Below are 19,085 nucleotides of genomic sequence, written 5' to 3'. Positions count from 1 at the left end.
GGGGCCGTCGTGGGCGCCTCCGCCACCGCCCGCCGCGCCCGCGCCACCCGCGCCGGCCATGAGCGCGAGCGACGGCGACGAGATGTGGTCCAGCAGATCGCCCGGCTCAAGCGCCTGGTGGTGGTGGTGGTGGTGGTGGTGGTGCGCCAGCGGCACGGTGGACGTGGACGTGCATGGCACGCTGTTCATCGTGTGGTATGTGGCATCCGGCTTGAAAGGGTGGCTCTTGCCCTGGGACACCGCGATGTCCACGGCCGCCAGCGCCTCGGCCCGCGCCAGCAGCGTCTCATCCAGGCTGGCGAAGAGGTTGCTCTGCAGCTGCAGGCGACACAAACCAAACCAAAAAAGAAACCACAAAACCAAAAACAAACAAACAAAAAAACCACACACAAGCCGGAAAGCACAAGCAAAAAGCAAACACAAAGCAACCAAAATAACAACAGGGGGTGGGAAAGACGGACAGGGAAATACGTGGGAGCAAGCAGGGGCAACAGAAGAGAAGGGACCGGACATGGCGAGGGTTGGAGAAGAACAGCGGGGCACACAGGGACACACAGGGGGAAAGGGCGTGGGAGAAGAAAAAAAGGAGGGCGAAAAGAAGAAGAAATGGAGATGTAAACTCGCAGGTAGGAACCCGTGTCACACACCCGAGCACGCACAGAGACCGCCTTGTCCAGGCGTGAAATTAACAGAGGAAAGTGGAGGAAAGTCGAGAGTCACAGCCCCGAACTCCCCACTGGTCACAGGCGCTGGACCGAGGCACAGGCAGACAGGAACGCGACATTAAGCTCCCCTGGACACAACGTGCCCCACAGCGGGATTCAGCTAAAAACTCGCGCCCACAAATGCTGGACCCGGACGTGCACACTCAGCACCCGACATGCAGCATCTCCGAGAGGGGGAGGGGGCGCGCGGGCCGGGGCCGCGGCGTGGGGCGCTTACCGGCGGCGTGGGCAGGCAGGCCCGCCGGATGGCCTCGGAGCTGGAGTGCAGCGACGGGTACTTGTGCTCTGGGAGGGTGGGATGCATGGCAAAGTGAGGCTGCTTGCTGTTCATGGACATCATCTTGACTGCTTGGCATGTAAATCCACAAACACTCGGAAAGTCCGCGGGAAAGTACGCACGCCGGCTCCCCGACCTCCCTTCCGAAGCTGCAGCCCCGGCGGCCGTCGGCGGCTGGCGGTGGGCTGGCCGCGGGGCTGCTGCTAGTTGTTCCTGCTGCCGCCGGCCGGCCGCTGCCCTGAACCGAACAGAGCGCCCGCGCGCCGGTCTCGCGGTGCCACTTCTCCAAGAGATCTAGCTTTGCGCGCCGATGGGATGCACTCCTCTTACACCTGAGCCCCACTTCTCGCGGCCGGCCGGGGGAGTTATCGCGAGAGCTCCCGGCCCGGTCGCGGTGACAGGCATCAGCTGTCTCCGTCTGTCTGGCGCGCGCTCTGCCTTTCTGCGGCGCCGTGCATCTGCGCGCGAGCGCGCGCTCGTCGGACCGCGACCGGCTGCGCTTGGGAGCAACTCTTATAGTGACCACCAGCAAGGACAACGCAGGTGATGCACCTGTAGCTGCCAGGGCATGCGCACTGCACGCCTCACCTTTCCACCGCGGGTCTGCAAAGCTCAGAAGGGGCAGCTATTGTCTAAGGGTAGGCACCTTTTGGAGGGAGACTTCTCTCAATGTGTACCTTCCCCCCTCCCATCTCAAACCCTGAATATATGCGCATTACTTAGGCACACCTCTCTCCGCTGCCTAACAAGCTGTTATATAATGTATACAGATGGGCATTTGTATGTTAAATTATGCCCATGCATTCTTCAGTATACAGAAAAAAATAACACAGAAATGCAATGTGGAAGGTGCTGTCTTTTGCTGTAAGAACCTGTTTCTTTCAAGGTTTATAAATAGGTTCCTGGAGAATAATAGCAGTGACAGACATTTGTTTGAAGCAGTCAGACGCTATTGATTTCCACATAATTTAATTTCTCTGCATACTTTGTTGTTGTTGTGAATATAACTGTGTCAGGCACCACCAGTGACAGCCACTTAGGAGCCAAAAGGAGCGTGTGCTTTCTACTCAGCAAAGACTGTTGAGATGAAATTGTGCATTTCTCTTATTGTTTGTCTCCTTTAACCATGTACAAACTCACTTTTCAAACGAGCTCTGGATGATCTGAGGCTTCTAGTAATCAAAAGGGAAAAACAGTTAACAGGGTGTAGTTGGGATCTTTTCCTCTTCCCAGCGATACACACACACACACACACACACACACACACACACACACACACACACTTAGTGCTGAAAACTCCAGGAAAAGACAACCACTTCAGAGAAAAGAGAATAAGATGTTTACAAGAGAACTTTCTTTTCCATCGTTTTGGCTCCTTGCCTTTTATCTCTACTTGGCTTGTGTATATTGTTTCTTCCTTAGGATACAAGATGAAGCTAATCTATAGGAAATCGCGACTCAAATATTAAATTAGCTTGAAAGAACGGGCACACAATGTGGTCCAGTCTTTAATTAAAAAGAATGCTGTGAAATCAAGATCTAAAAAGAAGCAATCAACTGACTGACCTGTTACATAGCTCTCATGTGGCAGGAAGATCAAGGGCCTTCCTGAGTAGCCCCAGCTCGGGTGCCTGAGTCCCTAGGGCTGCAGTGCCTTGCCTAGGGTGATAATAATGGCCCACATGTTATCACATCTGCTGCAAGAGCTGGAGAGCTTCAAGGACTGCTTTGGGGAAGCAGAGATCAGGTAATCATCCAGGTCACTCTCGAAACAAGGAGGTCTTCATTTCCACCAAAGGGCAGATCTCATCTCTGTAAACCTCAATCTGCCTTCATGCAGATTTTATTCTTCTTTTGCTTTACAAAGGAAAGTGCCTTTAGTATGCCCACTCGCCTGTTTAGATTCCAAGAAGAGCTCACAGGCATCACCATGGTTTTTTTTCTTTATTTTCTCTCCTTTTCCATTCTCCCAACCCCTCCCTTTCTTCTAGCCTGAGAGGGAACTGAGAAGGATGTTCATTTGCTGGTGTAAGAAGGAGCCCTGTCTCCATCCATTACGTGTTCCCCTGGGAGTGCTAAATGCAACTTTATCTCGGTGGGGAATGGACCTAGAGCAGGACATCACTGGAGGGAAAGAATGAGTCCTAAGGTTGCTGTTGCACTGGGTGTCCAGGCTTAACTTAATCCTTCCTGACACCCTTTGCACTGGATCCCCAGCGCTCTCCTGTGGGGCGTTAAGACATCCTCTTCCAACCTCCCCAGGAGCAAGCACCAGCAGCTTGCACTCCGCATCCCTGGAAAATGCTTGCCCCTAGGGACCTTAAATGGTACAAGACCCACAGAAAGGCAAACACTAGATATGTGGCCAGATGGAGTCTGGGGTGGAGGTGGGGCGCATAAAGAGGAGGAAGTCCAAGCGAACCTTGGTTCACCCTTCTGACCCCAGGAGACTTCTGGATCCAGCCTAGAGGTGCAGTAGTCTGAAGTGAGGAGCTTCTCAGCTCACTTCTCTTTGGCAACATGAATACTTTTCTTTCTCTGAGTAAGGCAGGACTTCTACCCGGGAAGAACGCCTCCCGTTTTGCTGTGGCTAGAAATGTAAGGAAGGGGTGTGAGTGCAATATTCCTTTTCCTTCCGGCATGAATTGGAAGGCCATCTAGGCCACCATGACACTTGTAACAGAGCTTTACCAGACAATACTTGTGCTTAGAAAAGAGAGGTCAGTAACCAACCAGTGACAGGAGAAAAGGGCACTGAGGGTTCAATAGGCTAGGGATGACTGGGTCTTTCAAGAAGCTCTGTGAAGGGAATCTCCCTAAGACAGAGGTGGAACCTGGGCAGGAGGGGTATGTTTGCCCTAGGCAGATGTGTCTATTCTTTTGCAGAAGCCCCTTACTTGCTCCTTTATCTTTGTTCCTTAAATGTTTGCTTAGCCCTGGTCCAGGTCACTGGAGATAAAAGGAGGTATAAATTACCAGTACTTGCCCTTCAGGAGGTGACAATCTACAAGCATGGGGAAGCCACAGGAAAGGTATGTGTGGTACAAGTATAGCAGGTGTGATGAGAGTGTCTTTTACAAGGTGATGCTTGGAGAACTACCTTGCTCAGCACTGCAGGGCCTCCACCCCAGGCTACTGTGAGAAACTTCCTTATGATGGGTAAAAGGAAAGGGTGGTCGGCCTATACTCAGCTCCCATATGTCACCGCTTTGTTTTCCTGGCTCAGCAACTGCTGTATCTAGTTGGCCCCCGCCTGTGCTAATGATGCCCACATGGGGTCTGAGCCTTGGCATAGATTCCTGGGCAATTTTCCCCCACTTTCTTCTTGTTTAATGACCAACACAGATTCAGCAACCCCCCTTCCACTCACACCCTATTTCAGAGCTCTGCATTTTATCAAGAGATGGGTAATGAATGCATAGCTATTGATTTCCAAGGATTTTCCATCCCCAGGGAAAGGGAGTCTATCATCTGGATCAGAGACACATTTCTTTCCCTCATTAATTAATTTTCTCCTCCCCCTTTGGCAGGCTCTTCGCTTTACATTTCTTTTGGCAGTGCCCCCTTTACCAAGATAGGGTGTAGATGTTATTTCATTGTAGTGAGGACCCCTGAAAGGGTTAGTCCTGTCTGGAGTGAATTCTCCTCACCTTGCCACCACCCTCCTCTCAGGAGGACATGCCTGACCAATGCTGCTCATCTAGATACTGGATTTCTCCCTCCAATGGAAAGTAGAAAAGAGCTTTTACTCTCCTCCACATCCCCAGCTGAATCGGAATTGTTTGTCCTGGTTTAAGTACTGGGAGTTCCCTGTGGGGAATGCCAACATAAAAGTGTGTGGGCATTAAGAGAATACCTGAGTAAGGGGTCACACCCCAGACTCTTGGGGGATTGTGCCCCACCTCCAGGAGGTGCTGCCAAGACCCTGGTGGCTGAGGAGGTGGTTCACAGAGTCTGGGAGACCCTATCCACAGGCACTGCCCTGTTGAAATGAGACATTTTTTCCAGGGTCAGAGAGCCCAACTTTCATGAGCAAACCAAGGCCCAAGACCTCCAGCTTTAGAGGCCACTCAGCACAGTGTGAAGGTTCAGGTAGGGGAGATGCAGGCTTAGGGTAGGGTTTGAGGTGTAACAGCAGACTCACTTGGACTGTCTACAATGTATGCTGAGGAGGGACTGGTATGGCCTGGGGAGGGCTGGACACCTCCCCTGGTCTGTGCCTGACCTGCTTTGATTTCTAGTCTCTTAGTTTCTCCTTGCACATCCCAGCCTGGTCCCACCACGGGGATGGTGGCCACTGGGTTCGGGGTTCAGGACCTTCTCTGGTATCCGGGCCGCTGAGGCACCTACCCAGCTGTGTGCCATGATCTGTGCGGCCAGCGGAGACCCAGCACAGCCTTAAGCTGGACTCAGCAAACGGCCTCTCCATCCCTAGGGCTTCGAAACTTCCTGGAAGCCACTATCCGTATTCCCTATTCCACACTGTCTCGCACCCGGGCCTTCTCCTCCCTTGGCCTCCCAGGTCTAGGTGGGTGAGGCGTGGCCCAACAGGATCCTCTCTTCTAAGCAACCAGCTCCGGCAAGCGGACTGGGCTGTAGCTAGAACCAGCAGAGAAAATTCTCAAGTGAACCGGTGGAAAATCCTGTTTTTCTTTCTTCTAGTGGTTTAACGCAAATGTAACTTCCTTTGGGGACATTTTCCTGGATATGGGTCCCCACCCGAAGATACCATTGATGACCTTGCGACCCGGATGGAGTGTCCCTGACAAGTTCATTGCTGGCCACCCAGCTCTTGGCATTGGATACCTTAGATGCAGATTTGCACATCTCTCCACCCTAATCTCTCACCAAACCGACCTACCTCGTGAAACCCTCCCGGAGGGGACTGACAGCAAGCACCCCACACCAGGTCTCGGCCTTCCCTGCCTACCAGTTGGCAGTATTACTTTCGAAGCCCAAGTGATCACTGTTGTTCCCTTGACATGGCCACCGACCCCTGTGATTTAGGGGCCCAAGGAAGCACTCTCCGGATTCAAGGCTGGAGGAGCGCGCTGGTCAGAGAAGGGGCATCCATGTCCCGGGTTAAAATAACGACAGACAAAACTCGTCCACAGATAAGCTGGCCCGTGACCCCACGCGACAAAATGAAGTTCTGTCGGCTTCTCTAGACAGCCGCCAGCCGGCCGCTGGGTCCCTGACACAAGCTCGCCCTGCTTACTGGCGCGCTGCAAGAGAGGACTGACCGTGGAGGACCCGCCCCAGGGAAGTTCCAAGGATGGAGAGGGCGCCTGCCCACCTCCGCTGGCTCTGCTCAGCCTCCAGGAGCCGGTCCCTCGAGGGTCTGGAAGCCACGGAGGAAACCGCGCGGCAGCGAGTCCAACCCCGGGAGTGCGGAACTGGGTCCAGTAGCTGGGCTCCACCGCTCGCTGGCCCCGCCGCCAGTCGCCCCTCCTCCCAGCCGCCCGCACAAATCAAAGCCCCTTGCGAGGGACTGGGAAATAGTTGCCTTGTCATGTAACACATTGCCCTGATTTATTATAAAATTTTAACGAAATCATGCATATTTTAACAGCCTTTAATCACTGCATGAAAATTTAATTCATGGACTGTAGCGCGTTTAAATAAATGAAGTGTTAATTCATTAGGATTAATTAATTTGTTAAAGGATTGTATGCAAGGTTAAGGTGGAAAGAAAACTCTTTGTTGGTTTCGCGTCTTAATCGCCAGGTTTTGAGAGTGGTAATAAAATGGAAGGAAACCACAGAGCCGGCTGTTGGAGTGCAGCCTGAGCTGAACTAGCCGAAAGCGCCCTCAAGAGCGCGGGAAACAGGCTGGAGGGACCTGGGGTGGGTCCTCCCTTGAGACTGGGAAGTGGGGGACGAAGGATGGAGGGGAAGCTGGCAGGAAGGTGTTCCCAGGATCCGAGGGAGGGAAGGGGACTTAGCCAGTGCTGGCGGGCGGGCCAGACCCCATCTCCTCACCCTAAACACTAAGATGACCTCCAAGCCCTCCGAGGGCCAAGCCTCGGCTTAATGGACAGTTGATGAGCCGGCCCCGCCACCTCCTAAGCCTTCCAGCGCCCAGGGAGCTACTGTCTCGCCACCAGGCCGCCGGTCCTGGCCACAAGAGCAAGACCCGGAGTCTCCCGGGACAGACGGGAGGCGGAGCAAAGCTCAACTTGCAAGCTGTGGCTGTAGCAATACGGGAAACTGGAAAATAGTTCGAGCCTTGACTTTAGTACATGGCTCCTTCAGCAAATCTTCAAAGACGCTGCTAAATCCGCACACCGCCCCTCCACCCCGGTTTAAAAAAAACAAAACAAATTCAGATGCGCAGAAGAGATGTTCACTTCAGCTCTGAACTCTTACTCACCCTTCAAGACCCAATAAGAAAAATACCTCCCAGAAGCCGCTAGAGTTTCCTCACTATTCCACAATGTTTTAAGAATCAAAAGACCAAAATTATATCCTCTCCCCACATTGAGTTTTAGTAAACATCCTCGGCAACTATTTGCTTTGGGGGGGGGTGTCTTTGCACCCTTAACTCATAAACACAGTCTTCACTTTGTTTAATTCAGCTAATCTTTATTAAAGCGAACCCACTCTCCCTTATTAAGACACCACAGACCTTATATGAAAGATATATATGCAACTTAAGGTGTTCTAGACTGCTTCAATCACACAAAACTGAAGAGCACCCTAGCCTGTGCTCCAGATGGATTCTTAAAAGAAATCAGCACCTTAATAGATGCTTCCTCTCTGTGAGTGGGGTTCCGAGAATTAGGTAATAAATGTTCACTATGCACACTGAGATCATTGCTTAAAAGGTTTTGTCTCTGCCAAGTATTATTAAAGGGATCAGGTTACTTCATGATAGGCAAGGGCTATATGGTAGGGCTCCCTCAAAGAGGAAAGACCTTCCATGAGGCTTTGAAAAGCTCTTCTACCTATGAACTGTTAAATTTCAGCTTGATGCTCTATAAAATACCATCCACACATATACAAAATGAGGAAAAAAATCTCCTGTATATATTACACTTTTAATTACTAGAAAGCATTTTAGTCTGTAAAAGCATCCTGTAGCCCAAGACCAAGGTCTTTTCTTGTTCAGTCCTATCTTTGTTTCAAGTCAACACAGATAACAAAAAGAAGAAAGCAAAGCAGATTCGAAACTAAGGACCTGTAAATCTTGTCTATTTTCAGGTTTTGTGTTAGCTGATTCTGGAACACCCTAATGTGAACCCTAAAGCCTAGAACTGGTACACACACGACTCAGCATTGGAACAGGCAGGAATTGAATACTACTTCAGAAACCCACAAATACTCCCAAAATACCTTGAAAAGAATCCTTGAGAAATTCCAAATACATTCATTCTTTTCTGTACAAATGGGAACTCAGATGTGGGAGAGGAAGATACCCACCTGAGGGGGTCCTACTCCATTCCAGCAGTAAGATTGCCAATCCTGTTTGGTTTTCTACAAATTGGGGCTAATACTACATATCTCATAGGATTGGAAGATGTGATACAGACTGGCAAAATATTTGGTCTCAAGTGTTTTTAAGTCAGGGTCTCGTGTACCCCAGACTGGTCTACAACTTGGTATGTGGCTGAGGATGACTGAACTTCTATGAAACTTAAAAAAAAAAAAAAGTATATAAATGTTTTACTTGAATGTAAGTTCACTTATATCCTGCAATATCCATGGAGGCCAAAAGGCAGCATCAGATCCCCTGGAACTGAAGTTGGTTGTTAGCCACCATGCAGGTGCTGGGAACTGAATCCAGGTGCCTCTCCAGCCCAACTTTGAAACTTCTCATCATCCTGTTTTCACCTCCCAAGTGCTGGGGTTAGAGGTGTACTCCACCACACTGTGTTACATAGGTTACATTTCATGAGGATAAAATGCAGGCCTCTGTGCAACTCTTCCAATTGAGCTATATTCCCAGCAATCAATAGTGTTTTGTTTGGAGGGCACACAATAGGTATATTTGAGATTTATGAGGCTATCATATTTGTCATGACAACAGATAACGAGAATAAGAATGTGGTTAAAATAAAATCTTGGGGCTGGAGAGATGGCTCTGTGGTTAAGAACACTGGTTGTTCTTGCAGAAGACCCGGGTTCGAATCCTAGCACCCACATGGCAGCTAACAACTCCAGTTCCAGGGGATCCGACAGCCTCTCTGTCCTCCACGGGCATTGCACGACATGGGTACACTTACCTACATGCAGGCAATACACACATACACATAAAATAAAAATAATAAAATATTAAAAAAAATAAAATCTTGCCCAAGTATTCTTTTTGGAGGAGAAATAGCATGGATTTAATTTTACACTTGTGTGAAATAGTGTTTTAAGGCGGAGGAAAGAATGCTTTTGAAGGTAAGCAACTAGAAACACTCTGACCCAAGTAAGGTACACTCACCCAGGGTAGTCACTGGTAAATCAGGCTACAAATTCCAATTTCCATGGTAGAGTGGCATTAGGATTAAAAACGAACACATTGGGGGCTGGAGAGCTGGCTCAGCCAAAGAGCACCAGCTGCTCTTGCAGAAGACCAAGGGTCGGTTCCCAGCACCCCCATGGTGGCTAACAATCATCACAACTCTCAGTTCCAGGGGCTCCAATGCACTCTTCTGACCTACTCAGGCACTGCACAACACAGATGCACTTACATACAAGCAGGTAATAACTCATATGCATAATATAAAAATATACTTTAGGGGCTGGAGAGATGGCTCAGTGGTTAAGAGCATTGACTGCTCTTGCAGAGGACCCAGGTTCGATTCCCAGCACCCACATGGTGGCTACTAACCATCCTTAACTCCAGTTCCAGGGGAATCTGAAGCCCTCTTCTGACCTCCGTGACATTGCATGGCATGGGCACACTCATACACATGCAGGCAATACACTCATATACATAAAAATAAACAGTTGGTCATTAAAAAATATATATTTTAAATGGCACATTCTTACAGAATTTGCAAGGCTTACTCCTTTATCTTAGCCCATTTGTGCTGTTTTAACAATATAATTCAGTAAAAATTTCTCAGTTCTGGAGGCTGGAAAGTCTGGACTCAAAGCACCAAAAGATACGGTATGTGCTGAAGTTTTGTTCCAAGATGGGGGCTACTAGCTACATCACATGGTAGAATGGGCGAGGAAGCTCACTGGTCTCCCTTGGCCTTGCCTACAAAGATATTAATCCACTCCACAGGATTCTGCCCTTATGACCTAATCACTTCCCCAAGGGTCCACCTTTTAATATCACTATTGTGGGGGAAAAGATTTCAACATATGCATTTTGGGGGATACATACATCACCATAGCACTCTTAAATTTACCATGACAGAAACCTTAATTTCTACATGAATCCAAAATATTTAACTGTATCAAGAGTATTTAAATTGCTACTGGCTCTGAAAATATCCATTAGTTTTACCATGGCAAAGATAAAATAATGAATTATTGGAAAATATGTATGATAAAACAAATATTATCCTTCTGTTAGCTTTTCTCCTGGCTATTATTACTTCTAAAAGTGGAGAGCATGATTCTCTAGACCATAAAAGTGATTTGTTGTATTTTTATGGTTTCGTTGAATCCTCAGAGTCATTATAACAAGGGTCAGCAAATTCTTCTGTAAAAGGCCAGACAGCACATATTTTAGGCTCTGTGAGCCAGTGTCTGTTGGAACTGTTCAGATGTGCTGCTCCTATGTAAAAGCAGACACAGGCAGAGATAGTGTGTGAGCAAATGTGACAGCATTTTAGTAAGATTTTATTTAGAAACATGAAAATTTCAATTTCATATCATTTTCTTGTGTCAGAAGGTATTATTCTCTGTATTAAAAAAACATGTGAGGACACGAAAACAGGTTTTGCTCACAGGGTTTTTTAAAAAAAATCGCCTCCAAGCTACAGCACTTGCCTAGTGTTTGCAAGGGCCTGGCTTCCAGCTTCAGCACCACAAAAACAAACAGGTACAGATCAGATTTGGTTCATAGTTGGTCAACTGCTATATTATAAAATGAATTAAAACTAATATATTTTTCTATGTCTTTAGAGGCAAATTCATTATCTGAGATAACATCAAAGACACACACTGCATATAGCATCCTTTATTGAATTCACATAGAAAAACATGCAGTATCAAGGTAAAACAGTACATGAAAATGTTCAGTGCACATTAAACAAGTCATTAGCATACAGACCCACATTTAAGGCCTATATAGGCATACCAAATACAGGCATACCAAACATGTTTAGAATATACTTTTTAAAGCCTAAACTAAAAATTGTGCTTAATGCTTACCTATCCCCACCCTCACTTATTACTTTTCATGAGAAGTTTGTCTTAGATAACATTCTATTAGCCATAGAAACTTCCTTTTCTTTAGGATGGAAAATGGAGCAAGCAAAAATGCTATCATGCACATAGATTCCACAAAGAATTAGTAACATGCAAACAGGAACTGTATCCACCAAAAAGGAGGAGTGGCTCAAGGACTCAACAAAGAGTGCTTTTTCCTACTCACCTGGGAAATGAAGCTAGGATGTTTAAACTTTTCCAAACCCAACCATGCCTTCCTTCCAAAGTCTAATCATTTTCTAATTTTATACACACACATACCTACAAAGATGAGCCAATATAAACCACCTGGCATAAAGTGAGTATTTTTATACAAAAAGTGAGTTATTTCATACTAGCTCAACAAGTTCACAAAATATGGACAGAGCACAATGCTAGAAGATGTAAACATCAATATAAAAACCTAAGAAAAATTAAGTGAATATTGAATTAAGGTCAGAGTGCTATTTCTCCACCATGGCCTCGCATAACAGTTAGGCCACGACTAAACATAAATAACATAGGGACAGACAACATAATTTCCACTCTAGGAACAGCTTTAAAGAAACTCAAGTATGAGTGCTGTACAAACAATACTGTTTTATTTAAGAAATACAAGTTCTGAAGACAGTTGAGCCTTAACAGGACACTATATCTAATAGTTAAATAAGGTTTGAGAAAACAAAATACACTCAAACAAGAAACATACAACATTCATTAAAACAAACACCCCAAAACTTCTCCCTGCTTTCTCTGGTCAAAAAGATCTCTAAAAGAGACCAAGGTTTTCTTCAAGGTGAAATGAGTGCCCTAGGAACAGGTTTAACCCAGCATTCGGGCTTGACATGACTGAAGATGATCAATTCAAGATTGGATTCAACTTTTTTTTTTTTTTTTTTTTTGGTCTTTTTGAGACAGGGACTCCCTCCTATAGCCCCAGCTGGCTTGGAACTAGCTATGCAGACCAGGTTGGCCTTGAATGCAGAGATTCGCCTGCCTCTGCCTCCCAAGTGCTGGGATTAAAGGCGTGCTACCATGTCCAGCATTGGATTGAGCTTTTATGAAATGAATAAAGTAACATTAAAAACCCTTTAAGGACAAACCCACAAATGACACTTCCCCCACAATTCAACTTTTAGTTGCTTTTGATGGGCTGGCATTGGAAAGACTACTCTGTATTTTTCTTTTTGTTGACTGATTCACATTTTTATTCCTCTTTTCAGGCACAAAGGAAGTAGACCAAGGAGACTGAAGGTGGTTGTGAAGGCTCTGCATCTCTGAAGACATCTTAAATAAAGATGATCCAAATCTTTGATCTTCAAATAGTCGATGTGAACTGCTTAACAAAACACCCTGGGAAAACTCAGTCTGAAACAAGCAGCTTGGGGGTTTGATTTCATTAGTCCCTGAATTAGATGTGGGATGGAGAGAAAAATCATCATTCATCTCTTGGTCAGATGGAGAGAGGAGAAAAAAAGAAGTGGGTTTCCATTCACTTCCATCTTCTAACTGATCAGCAGTTAAGGAACTTTTGGAAAGACTCAGATTAGTTCTTTCTTCCAACTTATCAGGGTCCTCTAGAAATTCACTGCCTTGAGAGGACTTTGATAAACCCTCCAATTCCACTGACTTAAAACCATTGCTACAAGGGCTCTTGCTATTGTCTGACTCTGACATCATTGAATCCAGCTCAGAGATTTTGTCAAGGTAAGCAGCATCCATCGATGCTTCACTGGATGTTCTGGTCCGGTTCATTTCGAGAGAGCGAATACAATTCAGTCTCTTGGATAAACATGAACCTGATTTCTCACTCGATTTTGAAGATATTTCCCCATCAGAATTTGCCATTGTGTTTCCCTCTGAATTTTCAAACTCCAAGCTTTGGGCATAGCTTGTGGAGCAACAATCCCAAAATCCTGTCTTTGGGGAAGCAGAACATTCTGATTTCTTTTCATTCTCACCTCTACTCACACCATCCTCTGGAGAATTGTTATTACAAGCATTTGGAGAGTCACAAAAATCATCAAACACCAATTTTCTGAGATGGTTTGGGTGCTTTTTGGAATTTCCTGCTTTGATTACAGAGCTCTCTCGATTTTCTGGAGTATTTAGTTGAAGGCAACTAAGGGACAAAGGAGTACATGGAGCTGGGAGATCATAAAGCTCTTCATCTTTGTAGGGTACGCAGTCACTTGGTTTATTACCCCACTCTCCTTCCAAATAAGTATCCATACTCGTATCTGTCACATCTAACATAATTTCTACCTGCTTGGGGTATAGGTCTTTGTTCTTAGGACAGTGTGGTTCTGTTTTGTTGGTGCTTTCCTGTCTGACAGAATTTGTGTCAGAGAGTCTGCTGCTAGAAGCGGTTGCCAGGTGAGAAGAACCAGAGGTTGCTGAGCCAGCCTGCTGCCTGGCACTGTCACCTTGACTCTTTGATGCCACAGCCCCGTCACTGCCTTTGCCCCCCTTGCCGTCCACAGAAGGTGCTCTGTGGCAAATGACATTCACATCTTCCTTTTCTTCGTTTGAATTTTTTAGTTGTGCTACTTGAGATTCTAGTTCCTCTATGTATTTATCACTTCGTTCTAGAGCTTTCTTGAGGCGATTGGTTTCACGTTCATACTGCTCTACTTTGGACTGAAGAGCAGCGACTGTAAACCTTCCAAACCTGAAAAACACAGAACCATGGTTAATCATATAGCTCAGGCCGTTTTCTTTTCAAAATTTAAGAGTAAATCATCCCAGTCCACATAACAGTGATAGTACCAATGAGGTAACAACGGCATTTCAGACCACTTATTGACTAGAACAAAAGCAATGCCAGCTGTAGTTCTTCAAAAAATGGAGCAGCCACTTATGTACCTAGCACATGATAAGAGCAAAGATATAACAGGACATTCTGGTGGAAAGTCAGACTAGTGTTTGAGACAAAGGCAGAAATTCATGATGATTTCCTTTCCAAGAGCTAGCTAACAAGTCAGCTCATATATGCAAGAAGAGTTATCCCCTAAAACAATGGCAAAGATTTATGATAACATTTGAACAGTGGTCCACATCTTGAAATATTTACATTCAATCATTTTCCAATCGCACAGCAGTGTTTTACAACACATTTCTTATACAATGTCACCTTGTCATACATAAAATGCCAATTTGAAATTCAGAAATCTTAGAAGTCTCAGGAGGGGTGGTTTTAAATACTTATTTGGACCCTTTCAATTACAGTCACTGTTGATAGGAAGCTTTTCCTTGGCCTTTCTCAACACTGGGCTTTAATTCATTTCAGCTCTCCTTATTTTTGGCATTTTACAAGTATATAGGACATCAATCTCATTCCTTCCAACTTTGAAATACAAAGTCAGTGTTTGTGGTTCCAGTATACTACACATAAAAACATTTTACACTTCCTAAAAGGGACTATTTTGGAAAATAACTAGAAAGAACACATCAAAAATTCACTCTTTACCTGGTAGTATCTTTTTTCCAATTATTTTGTCAGAATGGGTACTGGATTCAGTTTGGAAAACTATTTTTGAGCAGTTAGAAGAGGTTGGGGGTATATTTGGGGCTGGGGACACAAACGTAAGACTATCCCAGCTTTGAGATACACAAAACGTAAGTTAAATTCCACCTGACTACTAGTGAGAATTTAATTTGCAGGAAATGCTCCTTAGGAGACCATGAAAAACACCTTTTCTCCCTTAAAGTTCCTCAGAGTGTTAATCATCTTCGTGATAATTTCTATATTAATTTATCTGTAAGAATTTAGGGATTGTCTGCTGGCAGGAAGGCATCTGAGAGGGTATCTTTTAAAAACTGCTAACTTTGGGTGTATCCCCCCACCCCCACTGCAGTTGTATAATAACTGCAACCAAGAAAATGTATTAGTACTAAAAAATATGAACAAGCACAAGGAGTCAACAGCAGCTGTATCTCTGAGAACCAATCACAACATGTTCTAGACAGAAACTTAATGCCCATCACCTCCTAAGCCCCTGCCCAATTTCTCCTCAGTCTTGATCCTTGCTCTCTTGCTACTGACAGGAAAAAACAAGAGCAAAGGTAAATTTAGAATCATAAAATCTCAGGATAGAAAGGGCTCTAAAGGACAGGACTGCTGAATATTGATCTACTCACTGCAATTAACTCAACTCCCAGAGAACATACTCCCTTCAACTTCTAAAACACAAGACAACACCAATAGGTAGGACAAAAACAGAAACCTTCATAACAAACCTCTTCACCTTAAAGAGAAAGTTTGCTACAATGAGCATTTGGGTAAGCAAATCACTGAAGTTTTTTTGTTAAAAAATTTTTTGGCTAATAAAGGTAGTACTTGACAGAGCTGTAGTTCTGTAAAGGAACTTTACAAAGGTGGTGAAAGACTTTTGAGTGAATCTGCAAAAAATGTTTGTAAGTTCATGATTGAAACTACTCTGCATTAATCAAATAACCTGAAAGTTCTTAAATGGAAAAACTGTATAGCATGTTTATTTAATGCAAATAGCAAGTGACAGCCTTGCATTTACTTACCAAGATTCTTTTTAAAGTACAGACTTTACAACAGATATTCTCACATGAAAAGCGGCAAATGACTTAAAATCAAATAATGCCACTAGACAGTACATCAGACATATCACTGGGAACACAGAAGCAAAGGACACAGTACCAAAGGACATCACTGGGAACATAGAAACCAGTGGCAAATGAGGAATGCTTCCAAAATAGGAGTGGCTTCTTTTTCCAGGTTTTAGCTCGGCATTTCTCAGTCTCTTGTGCTGGGGATCCAGACTCAGGTCCTCATGCAAGAAGAGCCCTTACTTATGGAGCCATCTCCCAGCCCACTTAGCTGGGTTTTTTTTTTTTTTTTTTTTTTTTTTTGGTCTTTTTTTTGAGACAGGGTCTCCCTGTAGCCCCAGCTGTCCTGGAACACCCTATGTAGACCAGGCTGGCCTTGAACTCAGAGATCTGCCTGCCTCTGTCTCCGCAGTGCTGGGATTAAAGGCGTGCACCACCATGCCTGGCTCTTAGCTGTATTTTGAAAAGATGTAACAAAGGCTTTTGAGTTGATATCAATGTTAGTCCTAATCTTATTTTTTTGTGTGTGGCTTCTGAAAGAAAAGCTAAAGTGCCTCAGGATCTAACAACAGATGCCAGCAACAGAACACATATAAGGACAGGTAAGCAGAATTCACTGAAGGAGTCAGGCTGTTTTCTGAAAGGTTAGTGATCCCAGTACCCCAAAGTTCCATTTCAACACTTCACAAATTTATAATATGGAGTGATGAGCACTTTTCACTATGCTAATAGGCAAACTAACAGGCATAGAGAAAGCCACAGGAACAGATTTGCCTTCTAGGTCCTCCACTACCATAGGCACACCAGGAGGACAAGGAGCTTCTGGTCTGTAGTCACTGCTCCACCCTAGTCATTCCTGGTGTGCAACAGTCCCCTGTTAAGTATTTCTTGAGGAAATGCCAGTCTCCTATTTTAAGATATATCATTTTAAGACAGCCAACACTACAGGAGAAGTAAACTAAAGGTCCTTTGTCCTTATTTTTACATGTATTATGACAGTTACTATGTTATTAAAACATTTCATACACTTTTCTTTTTTTCACTGATACCAAGGGAAGCAACAGACTCCCATATAGCTTTTTTATTTACAGATTTTATTTATGTAGTATCACTTTTTAATTACAGGCTTAACATTCAGTATGGCTTCATCCAAAAAGCTTCTACTTTCACTTTAGTAAAGGACTACAAATAGCGTCGTTTTCTGATATAGGGGTCAGGGGATTTTTAGTGTATCCAAGATATCTGTATTTAGCAAAAGACAAGTTATTAAATAGAAGAATTAAGGATATATATGTATATATATGTATATATCATACTTGCATGAGATAATGAACATAAGAGCTTATTTATCTTTGGATTTTAATACTCTCGTTTCCATACTAACTCCAGATATTTCCAGAGTACATATTAAATGAAGCAATGCCAAGGCAAGCCAGAGGGATTTCTAAATATCATTTAACATTACTTCCTTTTCCTGATCAAATTCCAAAATGGGATCATTTTTATAAACATTCCATTAGAGACCAAAAGGCTTTGATTTTCAAAGTAGCAGTGATAGCCAAAGGCTTCACTATACCAGAGAAACACTGTAGAGCAGTGTGGGAGCTTCAACTGATACTGGCAGTATGTTCTACCAGAATCTAGAAAGCTTACAGGACTTCTGAGCCTGGAGAACAGGAGGAGGGTCTCCTTGTCCAATCAGATAGAGAGACAAAACACTGTTCCTGTCCCTACTGGAGATAAAGTATTAGAGATCTGACTTTTGCAGCATGGTAACTAGAATAAGAACATCTCTAACAAGAAACTTCATAAGACCACCTCTTTTTTTCATAGCTTATCACATGGAACAAACTGTGACTGAAGGCCAGAAGAAAATGAATGAGGCAAGAATAATGACCAGAACCCAGTATCCAGTATCAAAAGAAGTAAGTTTCAACACTATACAATTAGCTGAGAATTCTTGGCCTCTCTCATCTTTTTATTTTTCTTCTTTTTTTGAGACAGGGTCTCCTTGTAGCCCCTGGTGGCCTGGAACTTGTTATGTAGACCAGGCTGGCCTTGAACTGACAGAGATCTGCCTGCCTCTGCCTCTGTTGGGATTAAAGGTGTGCACCACCACACTGGCAGCCTCTCTCTTTCTTAACCCAAATAAAAAGAATAGAATAAGCAAAGGAGGTAGGGAAACTACCTACTTCAGAAACACATTTTCTTAAATTTTCATTAGATTTTATTTTTTTGTGTCAAAGCAGAATCTTCTAATTCTTGTTTGTTTGTCCCTTACCAGATAACTGAGGTAATAGGAAAACAAAGTGAAAACAGTCTCTGGGTCTAGACTGGTTTTTGTGATCTGTATATCTAACAAGATTTTAGTGCTAATATCTTTGCTTAAGACGCTTCGAGCATGCACATGTTTCAGTTACACTGGTTTGGTTAAGTAAAACCAGTCTCCTAACACTGTGGCTCAAATTTATTTGCCACATTATATTAGCAAAGAGTAATTTCATAAAGCCCCCTATACTTTGCTTTTCAGTTTACAGAACAACTATATAAGTAACAGATAGGTATCACAATCAGTAACCAATCAGGTCACCTCTTTCACAGGCTGCCAGTGACTGGGCAGTGTGCAGCTGCTATGCAGTTAACATACAGACTGAAGAGTATAGTTATGCTGCTTTCATGCCTTGCAGTGACAAACCCCACGGAACTATTCATAAAAGCAGACAAGCAAAAGACAGAACTAGAAAGCAAAAATGGAGGCAAGGCAGAGTAACGAGAAGTAATAATGCTGGAAGCAAAATGTGAGTCAAAGGAAAATGCAGTCAAGAAAGAGATGCTGTAAGGCTACTCTATTTAAGCAACTGTAGATATGCTAAAACTTAACAGAGGAAAACTGACCAAGAGACAAGGAAAGATACCAAGGTAAAAAGGATGAGGAAGTCTATGCCTGGTGGAAAAAACCCTTCACACCAGAGGATGTGAATGTATTTCACTATACTGAGAGCAGAGAAGAAAGTTGGAAGCTTATCAAGGTATCAAAAAAGATCCTAGTTCACATACAAAAGAAGGCAAGCACTATTTAAAACTATATACTTTTTTAAAAAAACAAAACAATAATTTCTTATTACAAGTGTAACTCTGCTGCATAAA

General features: G+C 44.3%; 2 protein-coding genes across 3 annotated transcripts in view; both read right to left on the bottom strand.

Moving 5' to 3' along the window:
* Nucleotides 1-1,209, bottom strand: part of Pou4f1 (POU class 4 homeobox 1) — a 2,062-nt gene extending 853 nt beyond the window's left edge. Inside the window, exons 1-2 of the mRNA XM_008849120.2 lie at nt 943-1,209; nt 10-318 (exon numbers count right to left, since the gene is read on the bottom strand). Coding sequence (XP_008847342.1) covers nt 10-318; nt 943-1,065 — 432 coding nt within the window. The 5' untranslated portion in view covers nt 1,066-1,209. The remainder of the gene's footprint in view (nt 1-9; nt 319-942) is intronic.
* A 9,899-nt stretch (nt 1,210-11,108) lies between these two features.
* Obi1 (ORC ubiquitin ligase 1) overlaps nt 11,109-19,085 on the bottom strand; it is a 44,350-nt gene continuing 36,373 nt past the window's right edge. For both annotated transcript variants that reach the window (XM_029554084.1, XM_008849118.3), the window contains one exon: nt 11,109-14,028. In XM_029554084.1, the coding sequence (XP_029409944.1) occupies nt 12,486-14,028 (1,543 nt within the window). In that variant the 3' untranslated portion in view covers nt 11,109-12,485. The remainder of the gene's footprint in view (nt 14,029-19,085) is intronic.

The sequence above is a fragment of the Nannospalax galili genome, unplaced genomic scaffold (assembly GCF_000622305.1).
Source record: "Nannospalax galili isolate Female #2095 unplaced genomic scaffold, S.galili_v1.0 scaffold140, whole genome shotgun sequence".
In the NCBI taxonomy this organism is placed as follows: domain Eukaryota; kingdom Metazoa; phylum Chordata; class Mammalia; order Rodentia; family Spalacidae; genus Nannospalax; species Nannospalax galili.
Note: the sequence above shows the minus strand (reverse complement) of the source record. Positions and strands in the feature narration are given on the sequence as shown.